Source organism: Trachypithecus francoisi, unplaced genomic scaffold, assembly GCF_009764315.1.
Source record: "Trachypithecus francoisi isolate TF-2019V2 unplaced genomic scaffold, Tfra_2.0 Lachesis_group5, whole genome shotgun sequence".
Lineage (NCBI taxonomy): Eukaryota > Metazoa > Chordata > Mammalia > Primates > Cercopithecidae > Trachypithecus > Trachypithecus francoisi.
This window is the reverse complement of record NW_022681470.1, coordinates 1,577,755-1,600,352: the sequence shown is the minus strand read 5'-3', so window position 1 is coordinate 1,600,352 and position 22,598 is coordinate 1,577,755. Positions and strand designations below refer to the sequence as shown.

The window sequence follows — 22,598 nt, the reverse complement described above, 5'->3', positions numbered from 1 at the left end:
GACATAGTCTTCTCTGTTGCCCAGGCTGGAGTGCAGCGGCACACGATCATGGCTCACTGCAGCCTCAAACTCTCAGGCTCAAGTAAGTGATTCTCCTGCCTCAGCCTCCCAAGTAGCTGGGACCATAAGTCCATGCCACCACGTCTGACTACTTTTTGTACTTTTTGTAGAGATGGGTTTTTTTTTTTGCCATGTTGCTGCCATGTATTTTTAGTTTAACAAAAAACAGTTAAAATTAGTAGGTATAGAAATGGAAAATATGTAAAGATGACAAACATCAGAATTACTGAGATGTCTGCTATGCTCTAACAAAATAGCTCTCACTGTTGGTGTTTACTACATTTATCCAAGTGCTGAGGAGTGTATAAGTTATGTTAATGACTTCCTGCCAATAAAATGCTTTTCATTTTAACTTTTTCTTTTTAACTTTTTAATAACATCCTAATAAAATGAACTTAAAAAGGTAACTAAAATATCACACATTCTGTCATTTCATTCTCCTTCATGAAAAACACAGGTATAACCATGCACACTTTTATAACACCATGAAGAAATTAAGTTATACTACCAAAATCGAAGATCTAATTAAAACTTTTCTGAGTGACGAGGGGAAAAGAGGATCCCCTATAGCTACAAATCATTTTTAGGACAAATGATCAATTGTTATGGGGAGAGTCATTTTCCTGGGCTCAAACTATATTAAGTACAACAAGTCATCTACTTTATTTTTTATTTTTATTTTTTGAGACAGAGTCTCACTCTGTCACCCGGGGTGGAGTGCAGTGGCACAATCTCAGCTCACTGCAAGCTCCGCCTCCTGGGTTCACACCATTCTCCTGCCTCAGCCTCCCAAGTAGCTGGGACTACAGGCACCCGCCACCACGCTCGGCTAATTTTTTGTATATTTTTAGTAGAGATAGGGTTTTATCATGTTAGCCAGGATGGTCTCGATCTCCTGACCTCGTGATCCGCCCGTCTCGGCCTCCCAAAGTGCTGGGATTACAGGCGTGAGCCACCGCGCCCGGCCAAGTCATCTACTTTATTTGTAAGGTCCTGCGCTGCTTTGCTGAAATTCAAACATTAAACTGTGACTTAAACAATCAACGACATGGCCGGGTGCGGTGGCTCACGCCTGTAATGCCAACACTTTGGGAGGTGGGGACAGGTGGATCATTTGAGGTCAGGAGTTCAAGATCAGCCTGGCCAACACAGCAAAATGCTGTCTCTACAGATAAAAAAATCAGCCAGGTCTGTAGTCCCGGCTCCTCGGGAGGCTGAGGTTTAGCCAGGTCTGTGGTCCCGGCTCCTCGGGAGGCTGAGGTTCAGCCAGGTCTGTAGTCCCAGCTACTCGGGAGGCTGAGGTAGGAGAATCGCGAGGGGGAAGGGGAAAAATTCCCTATAAAACCATTCTTAGGACAAATAATTAACCAAATTGTAAGCTGAAGAGTGAGTGAGATGAAAAACTGTTCTGCAGAGAAAGAAAAGTACCTTTTGCTTTCCTTGGAACTTCCGACACTGGAGAAAATAAAGGCTCATTGTTTGGTTCAGAAAGATCCGGCAACAAGATGGCCTTGCTAGACCGAGTCCTGGTGTTGCGGGAAGATTTAGTCAAGGAAGCTGTGGCAAGCAGTCTTTCTTCTTGGTCATTTGTTTCTTTATGTGTCGTTTCATCTATGTGTTCTTCTGATACTGGGTGTAATGAACGTTTTTGGCTTTGATTTTCAGTCTTTTTTGTAAGTGTCTTCTTAGAGCTCATCACCATCGAAAGTTCCTTATTTGGCACTAAAATGGATTTTCCTGAAGCTGGTTTTCCAACATCAGTATTTTCACTTTTAGCTGGTGAACTTCTTGTAGATCTCCTTTTAATGCTGGGAGCTTCTTTCTGCTTGGGGCTTCTCTCTTCCTTAACAGCCTTAGATCCTGTATCTTCAGATGGATGGATTTTTCTTGGTCTACCACGTTTTCTAGGTATGGCAGACATATCAAATTCTGCTTGAAGAGTCAACTGAGATGAGTCAAGGTTGGAGTCTTCCCTCACATCTGAGGGACTAACTTCTCTCCCTCTGACCCGTCTAATACGTTTAATAGGCAGCTGCTCATCGCTGGATTTATCATCTGGCTTATTTCCTGTATTTTCAGAAACATCTAAATTAGCACTTCTTAATTTTCTGATCGTTCGGCTAAGACTTGTTACGTTACTAACTTTTACATCATTTATAATTTCAACACTTTCCTGACTTTCTACAGATCTTTTAATTCTTCTAGGAGTCCTTTTTGTAACAGATGAAACCGTCACTTCTTTTTTAATAGTTTCTTCAACTGCTGGTTCCAACAGCTGAGATGATTTTAATCTTTTTGATTCCCTACCTGTAGTGATCTGTAATTCTTGTTCCACAGAACTGGTATTTTCTAGTATGTCCTGATTAACTTCTTTCTTTCTCCTTCCTCTCCTAGGCGTAATAGAATTTTGAGGTATTTGCTGGTTCTGAGATATTCCTTTGACATCAGAATAGGTGTTTTCAGAAGTTTCAGAAATTTCTTGTGGCTTCCTAGTTTTCTTCCTAACTGACTGCCCTGGCATCTTAGGAGTAGCAACATCTGCTGATGATTCCTGTTGTGTTGATTTGACATTCACGTTTTGGATACGTTGTCCTCTCGTACGAGTCTTGGAGGAAACCACGTCAACCTGGCTGACGTTCATAGTTACTGTGCTTGTTTCCTGAGCAGTCTTACATGCAGATTTGACTAACTTAGTGGGACACATTATGTTTTGGCTCACTAAAGGTATCGTTTCATGAATGGACTGTTCCATTGTATCTGAAGTAATTTCTTTACTTCTTGTGTCTTTAATTACATCTAGTAAATTTTCTGCAATTGCAACTTTAATAGGTTCAGGCACATATGGTAAAGTTTCTACTTTTTGGGACTTTTGGTCACTAGTTATGGCAGATGGCAAATCTGCAACTTGTCCATGATCATCATTTTCCCCACTGCATACAAGTTTTTCTTCAGTTGCTGTGTTAGCTGCTTTAGGTAACACATCAGATGATGCAAAATCGCCTGGCTCAGCTTCTCCTTCTTCACCTTCCAATATCAAGGTAAAGTTGCTTTGAGCCACAAAAAGTTCCCCGTCTACTTCAGCAATGTCACACTCAGCAGTGTCTTTATTATCAGCTAAGTCACAAAACTGCTGGTCAATAGTATCAAAATTGTACTGAAGCTTAAGTGTTCCAGAGGGATATAACTCATTAAATGAAAGATTCCTAGCCTCTTCTCCTGAATCTTGAGCTTCAAGCTTTTCCTGTTCAATCACCTAAATGAATTAAAGATAAGAGACTGGTTAAAGAATTGTAATATATGTTTTAAATTGAAGCATACAGGCTTTTGATGACCCTTGGCTGTGTGCCTTTTAAAACATAAATTATATTTAATATGGCATATACTTATGGGTTTACTTTAAAAAATTACCCCTTTAAGCAATCAGACTCTCGTTCAGTCAAAATAACTAGAGAGAAATATTTTGAGATTATGACTGAAATTTAACTAGAAATTCCACATTTCCTTGGCTAAAAAGACAGTCAACAAAAGCTTGAAAATTATGATGCTAACAGTTCTGAGAATATTTAAGAACTTATTCTATTCTTACCCAAGAAAAAAAGTTAACCGGAGAAAACAACCCCCAAACTGTGTTTTAATGATATTCCCCAAATTACCTAACTATACACACTTTTCTAAACAGCACGATCCCCATAAGGTTGAAGAACAATTCACCTACATAAGCTCCCTTGGGCTAGACTCAATCCTCTTCCCTTTGCTGGGGCTGCATAAACCATGAAATTCCTAAGGCTTTCAAGTTCAGTACCTCTCCTGCAAGGGTTTGGTGGAAGAAGGAATGGTCCTTGCATTTACCTTTTGGTAAGGGAAGGGGAGAAAAAGGAGGAGGCAGAAAGTAACAGAGAGATCTCCTGACCAAGAAGGTAGAACATTACCACCCACCTAGACAATGACATTTTCCCACTCCCCAAACATTCAGTGAGATGACAGATTGGAAATAGTAACCTAGAAATGAGGATTTCCACTTACACCACCCCCACAGTTTTTATCAGCTTCCCAACTAAAGGAATTGGAACTTTACTCATCTATATGGCAGTGGGAATACTCATTAAGATGAGTATGGATAACTATGACATTTTTATGAGTTAAGACACTTCCCAAATTCTAAACAATCAAATTTCTATAAATAATTAGAAGAGTTGGTTTTTTATCTTAAAATTTATTATATAAAAGTTGCCTGCTGGTAATAAAAGATTTGGCATAATTTTTTCTAAAAACTCTAAGTCATATTAAGTAGCAAAAAGTCCTTTTCCGAGTGTATGGATGTTCAGCACCAGCCAGCTGACTATCATTCTCCCACAAGGATGCCTGGGGTAGGGGGAAATCCTGTTTAACTGTATCCATATATTTTCAAATATATGATCTTATGACTAAAAAGACCTTTCATTTGAACTAGATCAGCAAAATTAAATTGATAAAACTATGGCTTAACACTTCCTTTTGGCTTTCATGAAAACCAATTTATTTATTTATTTTTTTCCCCTGAGACAGGATTTTGTTATGTTGCCCAGGCTGGTCTCAAACTCTTGGGCTCAAGGATCCTCCCTCCTCAAACTCCCAAGTAGCTGGTACTACAGGCAGCTGCCACAGCACCCACCTTGAAGGCCAATTTCTTAAAGGATGTGTTTTTATATTCCACAAAATACTTATACACTTATTTTTTGAACCCCGATTTTTATAAATAAGTTTTTATATAGCAGTCAAATAAATGAACATGTGAGGTCTGAACTACTGTCTTGAAACAACCAAAACTGAAAGACTGACAAAGTAGTGAAAAATTAATTTTTTTTACATGAATTTCTTGAGTATCAGGAGGGCTGTCAGAAATTGGAAGCTTTTCTTCTGGTAAGTCAACACTTTCTTTTAGTACATCAACTTCTACTTCATGATCTTCTTTTAAGTTCAACACTACTTCCTGGTTAAGCCTGCGCTCAGAGATAATAGGACCTTCAGAGATAGTGAGCGAGGAGTTTCCACTATCACCAAGGATACCAGCCACAGCTGAAAGAAAAATGAGTGAATTTTTACATTTAAACTGATAAATCTACACACAATTAAGGAAGCAAATAGAAAGGAAAGGGCTACACTGCACTTGAATAGTGTATTAATAAACTATCACAATGACAGAAAGTCTGCAACTGCTTAAACAGTACACACCTTTCCACAGAGATAAAACAGAAAAGTTTCACATTTAAAACTGATAACTGATAAATGATATCAGGAAACTTTTAATATGATGACCAACTGCTTCGAGGAAGTTCAGGTGCTTGTTCCTTATTAATCTGAAAACTGTATTTACCAGGTGACTACCAGACAACCAGTTATCCCTGTAGAGTAATTATAGAATTACATGAGGGACATGCAATCTGGGCTTTGACAGGACTAGGAAAAAGAATGAATCTCTTCTGGCAGAAAGCATTCAAATGGGTACAAATACACTCTACTACTTTAAAAAAATAATTTTTGGGCTCACTTAAAAAGAAATTCCTTCTTTTGTCTTCCTCTTTGCCAAAGTTTAATATGTCATTAACAATCATAGGTGATATTAATATTTGGGTGTAAAGTTTATGAATGACACAAAATACCACAAGGGGAGAAAATAACAATTAAAAATCCTTTAGTGTTTAACAACAACAAAAAATCAATAAAGCACAAAAATAAAAGATGAACTAGGAAAAAATATGTCTACACTTTTAATGGAAAATGGGGCTGTTATCCCTATCATGTGAATACTAATAAAATACAATGAAAAATGTTTTCCTGTTTGGCAAAAAGATGACGACAAAAAAAGCACTTTACGGGCTTCTCATCAAATACATGAAAGTAGTATACAAACTATTGGATACAACAATAAAATATTAAAAATCTGGCCGGGTGTGGTGGCTCACGCCTGTAATCCCAGCACTCTGGGAGGCCGAGGCAGGTGGATCACGAGGTCGGGAGATTGAGACCATCCTGGCAAACATGGTGAAACCCCGTCTCCACTAAAAATACAAAAAACTAGCCGGGCGAGGTGGCGGGCGCCTGTAGTCCCAGCTACTCGGGAGGCTGAGGCAGGAGAATGGCGTGAACCCGGGAGGCGGAGCTTGCAGTGAGCTGAGATCTGGCCACTGCACTCCAGCCTGGGTGACAGAGCGAGACTCCGTCTCAAAAAAAAAATAAATAAATAAATAAATTAAAAATCTGTACACACTTCTGGACCCAACAAGTCCATGGTTAGGAATCTACCCAAAAGAAATACTGATATAGAATGTAATGTGCAAAGACACAAGAATATTTACTGCAGAAACAGCAAAACGAACCCCAAAATGGTGACTGGCCCAAATGTTCAGCAATAAGCAATTAGTTAAGCATGTAACATCTTCACTACAGAACACTGGCAGAGCTGTTAAAAAGAACAGGATTAATTTATATTCCTGACAGAAAAATGTCTTAAATATTACATGAGAAAAGAAAGTTGCTTTTCTGATAATAAATGTACTGATAATGATTATTTCTAACAGCTAACATTTACTAAACTTCAGGTACCAAGCGCTACACAAAACACTTTACATGCAAGTGGCTTAATCCTGACAACTCTATGAAATGGGTGTTATTAATATTCCCATTTAAAACTATTAACATTTTACCAACCAAAAAATAGAGGTATAGCCCCTAAGTGCAGAATTGGGTTAGGAACCCAAACATTTGGGTTCAGGCCCCTGCGCTCTTTAGGCACCATCGTGTCTCCTCTTTCAACGTATCGGGGGAAATGTGCACAGAAAACAGAAATTCAGTAAAGACACTTTAAACAGTTAATTATGGACCCCTAAAATGGCTGAATGGCTTTTTACTTTACATGTTAGACAGTTCTCTCTGGATTACTCTGTAATCATGGGACAAAAACAAGTCTGCTGAAGCATTCCCTAAGCCCCATTCATAATGTACCAGGAACAAAGGCACAAGAGTTGAGAGCGGGGGCTCTAGAGTCAGATAACAGCTATGTCATAGGCTAGTGCTGTGAGGACTAAATGAGTTAACAGATACAAGATGATCAGACCAATTCTGGGCACAGACATTCAAGGTGTCTGTTTACCCTGAATCCAACTGTAAGCTCCTTAAAAACCTATCTTCCTCATCTCTGTACAGCCAGAGCCTAACTGAGAACAGGCCTTCACAAACATGTTCACTGGGTTAAAAAAAAAAATTCCACATATTTGTTAATTTCCCTGGAGCATATTCAGTCATTTGTGACTATTTTCTAATAATGAAAAGTCAACCGTGGCCTTAAGTTATCACAAACACAAAAACTCTTCTGAGTCCAAGAAGACCAAACAGCAGGGATGCATTTGGCTGTGGACTAGCAATTTATTTTGTTCTTTTTTCACATTTTTTGTGGAAAATATGTCCACAAAAACCATTCTAAGACTTTCAATATTAGAGCCACAGAATGCCTTACAAGCAACCCACTGTCTGACAGCTTATACATCTCCTTAGAATACTTCTATGCCAGGAAAGCTGACCAGAGAGAACAACTGAGGAAGAAAAAATCTGAACAACAGAATAGATTATTTTGTTCTAAGAATAGAAAACTCTTCACACTCAAAACACAAAAATGGAATAATCCTAAAGTCAAAATAATACATACATTTATTGTCATTTGCTCTAATTGCAGAGCTGTAGGTTTCAACAGATGTTAACCCTTCATCCAACACTGGTGCCTTGGACTTCTGGGTGAAGACTTTCCTTTAGAAAAAGAAATACATACCTTAGTGTGTAAGAAGATCCCATCTGCTTTAACCTGCTTTAGTCCCACCGCCTAGCCTGTCATTTTGGTGATGTAAACTGAGGTTCAGAGAATTCAATACAACTCAAGCTCATTCTGAACAATCATAGAAAATTTAAAAGTGAATTCAGAAACAATGCTGTACTTGTTTTCCCATTTTCTAATGTTTTTGGCAACAATGGCATGGCCTTAAAGTAGAAATGAAATGATTTTAAAATGCCTGTCAGTATACATTATATTTAAGCCAATTTTTAATAATCTGTGGCCACAGTCTTCAAATAAGTCTGTCAAATATTATGGAATATTTTCTATGAACTCAGTAGAGGCAAGGTTCAATATTTTAATGCTACCTGGAAAGAGTATGATAAATGACTCAGAATAAGTGACCAATGAAACCTGTATTAATCCATATGATGAAAATAAATCCTGGAATATGATGACAGTGTTCCTTTAATATTCTAATCTGACCTTTCTCAAAACCAATTAAAGCATGCTTATTTTAAAGTAAATTCAAGAAAAAGGTAAAGCAACAGTGATACATCACCACAAAATATCAAATAAGCTAACTTTTTTTTTTTTTTTTTTTTTTGAGGCGGAGTCTCGCTCTGTTGCCCAGGCTGGAGTGCAGTGGCCGGATCTCAGCTCACTGCAAGCTCCGCCTCCCGGGTTTACGCCATTCTCCTGCCTCAGCCTCCCGAGTAGCTGGGACTACAGGCGCCCGCCACGTCGCCCGGCTAGTTTTTTTTTTGTATTTTCAGTAGAGACGGGGTTTCACCGTGTTCGCCAGGATGGTCTCGATCTCCTGACCTCGTGATCCGCCCGTCTCGGCCTCCCAAAGTGCTGGGATTACAGGCTTGAGCCACTGCGCCCGGCCAAGCTTACATTTTAAAAGGAATTAGTTAGCCAAGATAGTGAATATGCACCTGGGTTCTCACTGGTAATTCTCATGTGATTCCTTCTCATGTGACTGCTCTTTGCTTTGCAATTGTTGCAATTATCCATCAAAGCCATTGCAATAAATAACACTAGTTTTCATTAAAATTCAAAAAGCATTACAACAAAAACATAATTTGGATAATCCTTTCATATTGGCTTCTCCTACTTTTTCCATGCAGGCCTGGCAAAGATTTCAGCTAATCTAGATTTCTCTTCTAGGGGTAAAGCATGTGATTTAGTTCAAGGTGCAAGGGGTGACTATCATGACACTGAACTGTATAGGCGGTCTGATAAGTCCCTTTCGTTATTTATAAAGTAATGAACCATTTATAATGTCGTAAGTTATGTTTTGTGCCAGTTAATTTTACTAAGTCATTCTTTCTACCACTTGATAATTGAAGCTGTCCCTTGCTGACATGCAATCTGTGTCAGTCTTGCAATGAGACAAGGAGCTCTTGTCAGAGGTGAATCAACTGCTTCACTAATCATACTGATTAGTCCAGCTGACTTTCCGAAAAGGAAGCAGTGCACTGATTTCTATTCCAAGGCAAGCTGTTTATCTTGTTGCAGAACATAAACTGACACTCCCAATAGTCTGCTTGACCACACTTTGAGTAACTCATCTAGTAAAGTGTCAATGAAAATTATTTGGGAATATAATGTTTCAACTAGTCGTTAAAAAACACAAACTTAGGCCGGGTGCGGTGGCTCACATCTGTAATCCCAGCACTTTGGGAGGCTGAGGTGGGCGGATCACAAGGTCAGGAGATCGAGACCATCCTGGCTAACACAGTGAAACCCCGTCTCTACTAAAAAATACAAAAAACTAGCCGGGCGAGGTGGCAGATGCCTGTAGTCCCAGCTACTCGGGAGGCTGAGGCAGGAGAATGCACCACTGCACTCCAGCCTGGGTGACAGAGCGAGACCCCGTCTCAAAAAAACAAAAAACAAAACCCCACAAACTTAAGAGTCATGTATTGAACAGCTGGAAGGAAATAAAACTGTCTGTCATCTCCCCTGTGTTCTACTTTGGTCTACCTATGAAGAGTCCTGTGCCTGATCATCCTGAAACCACAGGAAAGCAGAGGGCACAGAGGAACACAGCTGTGAGTGACATTTTGGTCTTCAACAAAAACAGAATCACCAGAGGTCTGCCTCAATTTATCGTGTCTCTGTATATTTCCAAAATGTCTAGCAGCCAAGCACTGCAAAATTTCACAGTAACTACTAAATAACATACAACTATACAACTAAACTTCTTTTAAAACAGCCAACATTAGGCCAGGCGCGGTGGCTCTCGCCTGTAATCCCAGCACTTCAGGAGGCCGAGGCGGACGGATCATGAGGTCAGGATATCGAGACCATCCTGGCTAACACAGCGAAACCCCGTCTCTACTAAAAAATACAAAAAAAAAAAAATTTAGCTGGGCATGGTGGTGGGTGCCTGTAGTCCCAGCTACTCAGGAGGCTGAGGCAGGAGAATGTCGTGAACCCGGGAGGCGGAGCTTGCAGTGAGCTGAGATTGCGCCACTGCACTCCAGCCCAGGGGCCACAGAGCAAGACTCCGTCTCAACAACAACAAAAAAAACCCATTACCAAAATGGAGATGTTAAAGATCTAAAGATCTAAGTGAGATCTAACATGCGCAGAATATTTTATTTCTGGTTCACGATTTCATTAAATTTCTTTTAAAAAGTATTTGAATTTTTCTCCATCAACTTACCCTTCATAGACTGATGGTGCACAAAGAGAAGCTTCAATTCCTTGAACAGGGCTTAAGTGATTCAATTCTGAAAATGCCTCTGCTGCAACTAAGAGATCCTTTGTTTCTGCATCTTCTAAATTGCCTATGAGTCATACAAATAAGAATATTATTTATGCTAAATATTTAGTGATTACCGATAGTCTTGCATTATTACTTTTTAAAAAGTTGTTGGGTCTGCTTTTTTGTTCTTTTAGGTTTGCTGCTGTGTTATCGGACTGCTAACACTTTCTTTTTTTTTTTGAAACGGAGCCTCGCTCTGTCGCCCAGGCTGGAGTGCAGTGGTGCGATCTTGGCTCACTGCAAGCTCTGCCTCCCGGGTTCACGCCATTCTCCTGTCTCAGCCTCTCGAGTAGCTGGGACTACAGGCACCTGCCACCATGCCCTGCTAGTTTTTTGTATTTTTAGTAGAGACGGGATTTCACTGTGTTAGCCAGGATGTCTCGATCTCCTGACCTCGTGATCCGCCTGCCTGGGCCTCCCAAAGTGCTGGGATTACAGGCATGAGCCACCGTGCCCAGCAAACACTTTCTTCTTTGAATTCTCTGAACCTAGCTCAAAAGCCCCCCCTTAACCTCTCGCTTTTCACTTTTTGCTGAACAGACACTAATGCAACTGTTTTACATATATTAACTCACTTAATCCTCAACATCCAAGAAAGTAGGTAAGAAAACTGAAGCCTAAGGTTATACTGCCTATCCCAGCTCATGAAGTGTACTCAGTAAGTAGCTGAGCTAGGATTCAAATCTAGCTTGCTTCACTCTATAATAGAGTTTGTGTTATATGAAACTCCACTCACCACAAAAACAATACAGATTTCTGGCCAGGCGCGGTGGCTCACGCCTGTAATCCCAGCACTTTGGGAGGCTGAGGCAGGCAGATCATGAGGTCAGGAGTTCGAGACCAGCCTGGCCAACGAGGTGAAAACCACCTCTACTAATACAAAAATTGGTCAGGTGTGGGTGCACATGCCTGTAATTCCAGCTACTCAGGAGGCTGAGGCAGGAGAATCACTTGAACCTGGGAGGCAAAGGTTGTGGTGAGCCGAGATCACGCCATTGCACTCCAGCTTGGGCACCAAGAGTGAAACTCCATCTCAAAAAAAAAATACAGATTTCTATTTGAGACTGCCTAATATTATAAGAATAATCAGTGAAGATAATGCTATGAACATTCTTTTAATAGCTACCATTTAAACATGTTAGTAGAACAAGGCACATCTAAAGAGCAATGTAGGCTGGGAGCAGTGGCACATGCCTGTAATCCAGCTACTTGGGAGGCTGAGGCAAAAGAATTATTTGAAACCCAGGAGGCGGAGGTTGCAGTGAGCTGAAATAGCCCCACTGTACTCCAGTCTGGGTGACAGAGCAAGACTCTGCCTCATATAAATAAGGCAGTGTAAATTTCTAGACATATGCTATTTATGGGCATAGCGCTAGAGTTCTTAGAGCAATTAATGATGCCCATGCTTACTAAGTATAGTCCAAACTTCAGTGGACTCTCATCTTAAACTACTTAAGATGCAGATTTTTTTTTTTTTTTTGAGACGGAGTCTCACTCTGTTGCCCAGGCTGGAGTGCAGTGATGCGATCTCAGCTCACTGCAAGCTCCGCCTCCTGGGTTCACGCCATTCTCCCGCCTCAGCCTCCCGAGTAGCTGGGACTAGAGTCGCCCGCCACCGCGCCCGGCTAATTTCTTTAATTTCTTTTTTGTATTTTTAGTAGAGACGGGGTTTCACCGTGTTAGCCAGGATGGTCTCGATCTCCTGACCTCGTGATCCGCCCGTCTTGGCCTCCCAAAGTGCTGGGATTACAGGCTTGAGCCACTGTGCCTGGCCTAAGATGCAGATTTTTATGTAAGTATGTGGTTTTACAGCTTTAGAGTTAGGAGTTACCTTTAAATAACCTTGTTAAAACTGTGTGTAGGGTAAGAAACACAAATAGGCTCAGTTTTCTGATCCACCAATTCTAGGTCAAGTCTTTCCCCTTTACTAGGGTTCCCCTGGCCCTGTTGTTAACCAAACTGGATTATAAGGGTTTGTCAATATAGTCCACCATGCTCTATGTGACATGGGAGCAGGTGCCATTTCTACCTGACTCACTGTTTGATCTTCAACACCCAGAATAAACACAGGAGGAGCTAACAGGAATACATACATTAGGAACTCAAAACATTTTTTGATAGGTAGAAGAATATGAAGATAATAAATTCATGAGCCACTGAACTAGTTTTTTTTTCTTTTTGAGACAGAGTCTCATTCTGTTACCTGGGCTGGAGTACAATGGCACAATCACAGCTCACTGCATCCTCAACCTCAACCTCCTGCATCCAAGCAATCCTCCCCCCTCAGTGTCCTGAGTAACTAGGACTACAGGTGCATGCTACCATGCCCAGCTAATTTTTAAAAATTTTTGTAGAGATGGGGCCTCCCTATGTTGTCTAGGCTGGTCTTGAACTTCTGGGCTCCCAAAGTGCTGGTATTACAGGCATGAGCCACTGTACCCAGCCTGAACATTTATTTTCATTATCCAGTGATTATTTTGGAGGTGAGGACGGAGAGTAGAATGGAATTCTAGAAACGTAAGACTGCTGGATGAGTTTTAAATTGCAATTTGGCGGGGCGCAGTGGCTCACACCTATAATCCCAGCACTCTGGGAGGTCGAGGAAGGCAGATCACAAGGTCAGGAGTTCGAGACCAGCCTGGCCAATATGGTGAAACCCTATCTCTACCAAAAATACAAAAATTAGCCGGGCTTGGTAGTGGGTGACTGAGGCAGAAGAATCGCTTGAACCCAGTTGGGGGGAGGGGAGGCTGCAGATTGCACCACTGCACTCCAGCCTGGGCAACACAGACTCCGTCTCCAAAAAACAAATAAATAAAAATTGTAATAATTTGTTCTGTAAAGTTATTTCTCATAGCTACTGGAAGGACTTTCAAGTCAGACGATGGCATCTTACATTTCCTTCCTTAAATATTACTATTCTTTTCTAAATTTCATGGCCAAATAAAAAATCTAACACATAAGTTCTCCTCTGAAATCTCATACCTACTCATGAAGCAAGGTAAGCCACAGTTTTTAAGCCGAAAGAGTAAGATCTGGGCATTATGTCTAGGAACTAGAACACTGTGAGCATATAATATTTAACTCTTGATGCTTTCTTTTTGAGACAGGGTCTTGCTCTGTCACGCAGGCTAAAGTACAGTGGTGCAATCATGGCTCACTGAGGTTTCAAACTTCTGAACACTCCCACCATGCCTGGCTAATTTTTAAATTTTTATTTTGTAAAGACAGGGCCTCATTATGTTGACCAGCCAGGTGCTGAACACCTGGGCTCAAGCAATCCTCCAACCTCAGCCTCCCAAAGTGCTGAGATTACTAGCATTAGCCACAGTGCCTGGCTATGATGCTTTTCTTATGGTGGAAAAAATTCTATTATAAACTTTATTGAGGGACATTAATAACAATTTGGAGTATTCAGAAATGAGTTCTTACCCATTTGTTTCTGCAGGTCTAAAGGAGTTACTTCTGACGCAAATACATCTTTATCTCCATCCTTTTCAGTTTGTTCAGTTACATTAGTAGTTAGTGCAGTGGAAGAGCTTTTGGGCTTACAGGCTGTGAAAACAGTGTCTTCGAGGTCTTCCGGTGATGGGGCATCCTGATACTCTAAGGTAGTCTCATCGGATGTGATTGAAACACTGCTGTTTCCTTTGCTCACATCCAGTTTCTCTAAACTTTGTGACCCCATATCCATTTCTTGATGCTCCTTTTCAGTGCTGTTCAGGAAAAAAGATGTGGTCCTATCTTTGCTCTTCAGCCATTCAGTTTCTGCTGGAACTGCACATTTTTTAGGCGTAGTAAATACTTCTAATTTGCTATCATCTGCAGCCTATAAAATAAGATTTTGAAAAGAAAAAAATTAGTAAATATCACAATTAAGTCTAGTCCTAAGCTACTCATCCCAGTCATACCCACTCTTTCTTTGCTGTTTTTATCCAAACTCTCTCCTTAATAAAAATTCATTTATTCTAAATCCTATCTCTTCTGGTACATAAAAGTTAATGGTGGCTAATGTTTCCCTAATTGGTAATATACCAGTATTTTCAGAAGACTAAAACACAGAACTAGAACTAAAACACGGGCTAGATGACCAATAATCACTGAAAGGTTCCTGTTAATCTACTGTGGATCTAAAGACACACCCTCCTAAATATACAACCAGCTAGAAACAACACACTATAAGGTAAAAACAAACATAAAAGAAGGACTAAAAAGTAGGAGGTTTGAATCCTAGTCCCAATTCTACCACCATGTATCTAGTTGACTACAGCCCGCTTGCTGCTTCCGAGCCCTATTTCTCTGTAAGATGAAGTGTTTGGTTTAGCCAATGGCCCGAGTTTCTTTCAGAACTCACCTTTTCTGATTTCATTACTAGCTCCAAGGTTATATACAAAAATCTATCGTGGTATTTAAAAAACTGACTTATGTAACTTTTTACTTGTCAGAGCTAATATATTCTTATTAAAAAATGTCTTTTCTCCCAATTATTATCAAACTTACTCCAGGAATCCATTTTGGGTTGACATCTTCTTCCACAAATGAAATTCTAGTTTCTTTAAGTCGCTGAGGAGACCTTCCAGGTGATGGAGAGGGAGATGCTAAAGGTGTTGATCGAAGAGCAGACCTCAGGATGGACTGAGGAGTGAACTCAGAAAATCCAGAAGTAGTAACTGACATGGCCAAACTTTTAGCTTTCTATGGTAAAGAGCAAATGGAATTACACCATGAAAAGTGGTTATATAAAAACAGACTGGGTCAACTGAGTCACAACAGTGGTTATATTCCCATCTCCATTAACATATCAATAGAAATATTTATTCCGGATTTCTGCAAAGAAAATACAAAATTCTTCCAGAGCTTTTTATATGTAAGTCTACGAAACATAAAACTGCATCCACAATTTTTCTAGGCCGGGCACGGTGGCTCAAGCCTGTAATCCCAGCACTTTGGGAGGCCGAGATGGGCGGATCGTGAGGTCAGGAGATCGAGACCATCCTGGCTAACACGGTGAAACCCCGTCTCTACTAAAAAATACAAAAAACTAGCCGGGCGTGGTGGCAGGCGCCTGTGGTCCCAGCTGCTCGGGAGGCTGAGGCAGGAGAATGGCGTGGGAGGCGGAGCTTGCAGTGAGCTGAGATCCGGCCACTACACTCCAGCCTGGGTGACAGAGCGGGACTCCGTCTCAAAAAAAAACAAAAACAAAAACAAAAACATAATTTTTCTAAAAGCATTATTTGCAACCTAAAGTCAACTAAAAAAATGCCAATTAGTAAGATAAATTACTTAACATTATAGAATTATACAAATCTATTACAGAAAACTACAGTGTAAGACTGTAGTATGTTTCAGGAAAAAAAAATTTCATCACACAAATCCAATAATAACCAAATTATGTACCAGAATCCGCTGAAGATTTTAGTACAATGAATACAAATAATCTGAAATTAGCATGTAAATTTATTTAGTAGAGATAATTCCTTCACTTAGCCTCTAAAGGCCTAGTAAACAAATTACTGAATCCCATTAGATTATAATAAATTCTGTTAGACATGTTACAAGATCATAATTCTTTTTTATAGACTGTTCTGGCAGCAAGTATAAAATTACTCCAATTTCATTTCATTTGAACCTAGCTGCAGAGGATACAAAGTGTGATTTTTTTTTTGACAAATGAAGAAAAATACTATACTGAATATTAACTTATTGAAACCTAATCTTTTCAACTTATTTTAATAACTATTTTAGCAAGAGCATTTATTGAGGTATCTTTTATTCAACTTGAAAAATAAGGATTCCCTAGCTTCACTATAAATGCTTGATATCCAAACAGAGAACCGAGGGACAATGCGGAGGGGTGAGGGAGAAAGCAAGCTTCTGGGTTTCAATTCAGAACATTAGTCAAGGGGCTAGGAAGATAGTATGTTAAAAAAAAAAGCTTTAAAAAGGAAGGGTTTAAAAAGACCACCACTAGCAGATATCACAAGTTGAGTGCTGTGATTTCTCAGCTAATAACTTATGAGGTGGGAAAGGCAATTTAAAGAGGGTTACCAAAGCAGGAAGGAGTAACAGTTTTGTCAAAGGAGTCAAAGAATTTAAGTAAATACAAATAAACCGAAGAACTCAATAGCATTTGATAGAAGAAATAACAGCATGATGATATCAGAAATGGAGCTTACGTAAAAATAAAATAAAAACAAACTCAAGAACCTGAAAGTATACAAAGGACAAAGGCAAATTCGCAATAACCACACAGAACCTTATATTACATTTAAGAAAATAATGTAATTGTTAACTTTAAGCAGGAAGATAAATTTAATCAGCTTGGTTTTTAGAAGATGTGAAAACATAAAAAGATGCTTAAAGCATTTCCCAGCACTCCCCAAACGTATCAGTTATAAATTGCTTATTTTTCTCTTTGCTACTTGAAAAATAAGAGCAATCTAGTTTCATTGTGAATGCTAGATGCATAAATACTAACCTTAACTACAAGAGGAGTTTCAAGCAAATGTAATTCTGAAGTCCTGGAGATAGCGTGAGGTGATCCTTTTAATTGCGAACTTGAGGACAGTGAACGGGATACTAGGTACAAAGGAGATTTCACAGAGCATTGCTGAATAAACTCCGAACACTGAGAAGGCTGGGGGACAGGCTGAACAACCAAATCTAGCAGTCTGTAATCAGAATATGCATTTATTGAGTTATACTGAAAAACCAAAAGACTTTAGTACCCCATTTAATCAAACCTCTATATTCACTGGTAACTATGACAGCCACATGCAAATACAAATTCAGTCAAGTATATTAATGTAATCCAAAGTGCCACCACGCATTCAAAAAGTCAGAAAATTATTCATAGCAAAACAGAATTAAGAATTGCATGGAGCAACTGATTTTTAAAAAGAGTTTACGTCGTCCTCCTTCCCTTTACCTATATTTACTGAGCTCTCGCTATGTGCCTAGCATCTATTTTCAAGTGAAGATGCACTGCCAATTATTTAAAACACTAAAGAAAAACAGGACAAAGCTTCCCTGGCAATTCATTTACTAAAATTCATTAACATGCAAAATATCCATTCACTTACATGTAATATATATAATGAAAATTGGTTCATTTTGCCTTTATGGTTCTGATTACAATAAAGACTAGACTGACCACCCCCTCCCCACAACCAAAAGTTAACTTTTTCAAATCAATGAGTTTGGTGACAAAGTACAACGTTAAGACTCTACTACAAGGTTTTCCATAATGTCCTAGTCCCAGTGATAAAACTGATCCCACTGATTACTTGTAGTGAGCATGTACAACCCAAGTAAGTTTTAAAGCTTAATATACAGATACATTTCAACTCAAAAGTCGAGTTTTCAGGTGGTAATTTTTGGTGGACCATTTGCACAGGTCACTCTTTTCTCGATTTCCTAATAAACAGTCTATCTTATGGTTGTATTTCCTAGCAGTAAAAACAATCCCTTTTTATTTCCCCCAAATGCCAATGTGGCTCACCTGAGAATAACCAGAAAAGTAGAGTATGTTCTGGAGCCCAGAAATAGAAACTTGTAGTTGCAGGACCCTCCTTGTCATTCTATCTATCGGGGCGGTAGACTCACACAGGTGACAGTGGGGAAACATTTAAAGGTCTTCCCACTTGTTATTCTGTATCAAACACAGCTTTTAGATTTCCACCAAACCAAGAATACCCAATCAGGCTGCTAGACATTTCTTTTCTTCTAGATTCTCTTCTTTCTCTATCTCATTTGCATGTAAATTCTGCACTTGGATTCAATTCAAACTTGGAAAACAGTTTGCTCACTTTTATACTGAGCTATCCCAAAGGAACATTGTTAAATGCTTGCACTGTGTTAATATTTATGTTTAAGGTACCCATTTATGAATGACTGCTTCTCAAAAGCGAGGACTGTGCAACAAAAGCAACCTACCAAGTCAAAGCAAAACTCCTGCATCAACAAGACTTAGTATTTCAACATTAAAGCTTCTAAGGAAAATCTTCTTAAGGTATTTTCTAAATGAAATGTGAAATACTGCACTAGGTCTCAGGTCTTCAAACCTGAGACCAAATATTCTTTCAGATAACCTTTTCTGATTTCACTACTATCTGCAAGGTTATATACAAAAATCTACAGTGGTATTTAAAAAACTGATTTATGTAACTTTTTACTTGTTAGAGCTAATTTTTTTTTACTATAATCCATATAAAGAATACATCCTATATCACATAAAAATATCAATTACATAAATTAGCACTTTAGCTTTACTATATGATGTACCCACAGATGTTATCTATTTTGCTGTATTTCACTGCAAGATATACACTGTCTACCCAGTAATGCAAACTCAGTATGAAAAACACATAAGGTAAATATTCAAAACCCAATTGGCTCTCTTCCATCTGAGTTAATACTGGCTTTAAGGACCTGAGGCCATTAATCAACGGTCTTTTAACTTCTATTATTGCTCCCCTCAACCTCAGAGCTATTAAATTACAAAAAGACCAAGGGGACTTGCAGAAAAAAAAAAAAAATCAGTACTGGTAGAAAAAAAGAATGTCAGTAATAATGACTTTAATTTAAAATATCTTCTTTCCACTTAAAACACCATCTTACCAGAGTAAATAAAGGGAAACAACCTAACTAAATTTAGTGAAAAAAAGAAAAATCCTTTCGACCTTTAAAATACGTCTATTATTACACTCTATACTTTTGGCCTCAGTTGTTTCTATGACCTTACCTCAAGTATCTTTTTCTTAGTATCAAAAATTCAGATAATCTTGTAATGATTATCTATAATCATTATAAATACTTTAAACAATGTAATTTTGTCCTTGATAAAACAATAAAAAATTTGCAATGATCCTGGGCATATTAAGAACAAATAATCAATACATTAAGATACATACTCTGTTGTCTGTGGTAGATAATTATGAACACTTTTCAACTAACCAATGCTCGTAAGTAAATACTTGCAATCACAATTTCATCTTGGATACAAAACTTCAAGTTAACTATTTTTGTAACACCACACGTAAGATGTAAAAGTGCTGCATCTGAAGCAACACAAGACATTTTAGTAGGCAATGCTGAACAGAAGAAAGCTTCAGTGAGCTACCCAAGATTAATTTGTAACTAAGTGTAAAAACAATCTTCATTTAGAGGTCTGGTAACAAGGAGGTAACAAGGAAAGTAAGTTAACAGTTTGCTCACGAGACAAACTCCACTCTGGTCCACTAAGCAGTCTGAAATTATTAAAGTTTTCAGTACACTACCTGATGTAACATTTCCTAAAATTACTGCTGCCCAAAGTATAATAAAAAGCAAACATTAAAATATTCATTTAATAATTTAAGATAGTCTATAAAATGTTAAAGATAATTTAAAATTATCATTGTAATTATCAACTAACATTGTGTCTCTAAGAATGATTTACTAAATTCTTACCTAGAAATCTTTTGTGATGCTTTTGAAATTGGTGTTCCAAAAAATGCCTCAGGCAGCTCTGGAGCTGGGAGTGAATACACTACAGGAGATGCTTCTTCTATTTTTGAACTACAAAAATAAAAATTTAACTTCTAATGTATCACAAGGTGCACTGGTAACAAGTGGATTAGATGGGAGAACAAAGGGTTTTCATTTTTTTTACTTTGTACATTTCCGCATTGCTTACAAATAACAATGAACATTTCACTTTTAAAGGTTTTTAAAAATTCTTCTAAGAAACAGTTTATCTTTTTTACTTACACTAATACTATAAACTTAGGCAATGAGAGTGGATTGCTGATGTCCAGTAAAGATTAACATGCAGCATGACTATGAAACATGTAAGAAAACATACCTATTGTAAGGTGTGGTGCTACTTATAGGTTCTTTGCTTGCCCAAACTTCTTCAATTTTAGATAACACATTGTTGATGAAAACAGATCTTGTCAACACAGTTCCTGTTACAACTTGCTTTGGAACTGCTGATAATGGCTTGGGTCTAGAAACTGTAAAATGAAGAATGTTGGAATTAACTGCATCTCTAACCAACAGGATTTTAATAAAAGCATATGAAAGAATGATTACAAAAAACAACCACACATTACGTGGTAAGAGTAGCTAAAAATTATATAGATAATTTTTCGTTTTTTAAGACCAGTCTTGCCCTATCACTCAAGCTGGTGTGCAGTGGCATGATCTCGGCTCACTGCAACCTCTGCCTCCTGGGTTCAAGCCATTCTCTGGCCTCAGCTTCCCAAGTAGCTGGGATTACACGCATAGCCACCATGCCTGGCTAATTTTTTTTTTTTTTTTTTTTTTTTTGAGATGGAGTCTTGCTCTGTTGCCCAGGCTGGAGTACAGTGGCACAATCTTGGCTCACTGTAACCTCTGCCTGCGAGGCTCAAGGGATTTTCCTGCCTCAGCCTCCTGAGTAGCTGGGACTACAGGCATGCGCCACCATGCCCTGCTAATTTTTGTATTTTTTGTTTGTTTTTGTTTTTGAGACAGAGTCTCGCTCTTGTTGCCCAGGCTGGAGTGCAGTGGCGCGATCTCGGCTCATTGCAAGCTCTGTTCCCCGGGTTCACGCCATTCTACTGCCTCAGCCTCCCGAGTAGCTGGGACTACAGGTGCCTGCTACCATGCCCAGCTAACTTTTTGTATTTTTTAGTAGAGATGGGGCTTCACCGTGTTAGCTAGGATGGTCTCAATCTCCTGACCTCGTGATCCACCCGCCTCGGCCTCCCAAAGTGCTGGGATTACAGGCATGAGCCAATGTGCCCAGCCATGTGTTTTGTTTTTTTTTTTTTAAACAAATTGAAGGTCTGTGGCAACCCTGTGTCCAGCAAGTCTACTGGCACCATTTTTTTCAACAGCATGTGCTTACTCCACTGACTAGCTGTTCCCCCTTGTCTCTCCCTTTCCCTGAGGACCTCCCTTATTCCCTGAGACTGACAATATCTAAAAATTAAACCAACAAATAACCCTACAAAGACCTCAGGTGTTCAATGTGAAAGGAAGAGTCGCATGTCTATAACTTTAAATCAAAAGCTAGACCTCTTATGCCAGTTAGCCAAGTTGTAAATGCAAAAAAGAACCTGAAGGAAATTAAAAGCACTACTTCAGTGAACACATGAATGGGAAGTCAATGCCTGGCTTCAAAGGACAGGGTGACTCTGCAGCTAGGGGTTAATGTACTCGATGACTTTAAATTAAAAGCAATCACCATTCCAAAAATCTCAAGGCCCTTAAGAATGATGGGAAATCTACTCTGCCTGCCTTCTATCAATGGAAAAAGCCTAGATGAAAATACATCTGTTGACAGCATGGTTTACCGAATATTTTAAGCCTATTGTTGAGAACTACTCAGAAAAAAAAAAAGTCTTTTCAAATATTACTGCTCACTGATAATGCACCTGGTCACCCAGGAGCTCTGATGATGTACAGGGAGACGAATGCTGTTAGCAGGCATGAAAACACAACATCCATTCTGTAACCCTGGATCACAGAGTCATCTCGATTTTCAAGATATAATTTAGAAATACATTTCATAGGCCGGGCACGGTGGCTCAAGCCTGTAATCCCAGCACTTTGGGAGGCCGAGACAGGCGGATCACGAGGTCAGGAGATCAAGACCATCCTGGCTAACACGGTGAAACCCCGTCTCTACTGAAAAATACAAAAAACTAGCCAGGCAACGTGGCGGGCGCCTGTAGTCCCAGCTACTTGGGAGGCTGAGGCAGGAGAATGGCGGGAACCCGGGAGGCGGAGCTTGCAGTGAGCTGAGATCCGGCCACTGCACTCCAGCCCGGGCGGCAGAGCGAGACTCCGTCTCAAAAAAAAAAAAAAAAAGAAATACATTTCATAAAGCTATAGTTGTCATAGTGATTCCTCTGAGAGATCTGAACAAAGTCCTCTGAAAACCTTCTGGAAAGGAGTCACCATTCTAGATGCCATTCAGCACATTTGTAA

General features: G+C 39.3%; 1 protein-coding gene across 5 annotated transcripts in view; it reads right to left on the bottom strand.

Moving 5' to 3' along the window:
- Positions 1 to 22,598, bottom strand: part of AHCTF1 (AT-hook containing transcription factor 1) — a 93,403-nt gene that overhangs the window by 7,614 nt on the left and 63,191 nt on the right. For all 5 annotated transcript variants that reach the window (XM_033195911.1, XM_033195914.1, XM_033195910.1 and 2 more), the window contains exons 25-33: positions 20,485 to 20,635; positions 20,091 to 20,198; positions 17,119 to 17,311; positions 15,141 to 15,335; positions 14,073 to 14,469; positions 10,539 to 10,662; positions 7,742 to 7,839; positions 4,907 to 5,115; positions 1,489 to 3,313 (exon numbers count right to left, since the gene is read on the bottom strand). In XM_033195911.1, the coding sequence (XP_033051802.1) occupies positions 1,489 to 3,313; positions 4,907 to 5,115; positions 7,742 to 7,839; positions 10,539 to 10,662; positions 14,073 to 14,469; positions 15,141 to 15,335; positions 17,119 to 17,311; positions 20,091 to 20,198; positions 20,485 to 20,635 (3,300 nt within the window). The remainder of the gene's footprint in view (positions 1 to 1,488; positions 3,314 to 4,906; positions 5,116 to 7,741; positions 7,840 to 10,538; positions 10,663 to 14,072; positions 14,470 to 15,140; positions 15,336 to 17,118; positions 17,312 to 20,090; positions 20,199 to 20,484; positions 20,636 to 22,598) is intronic.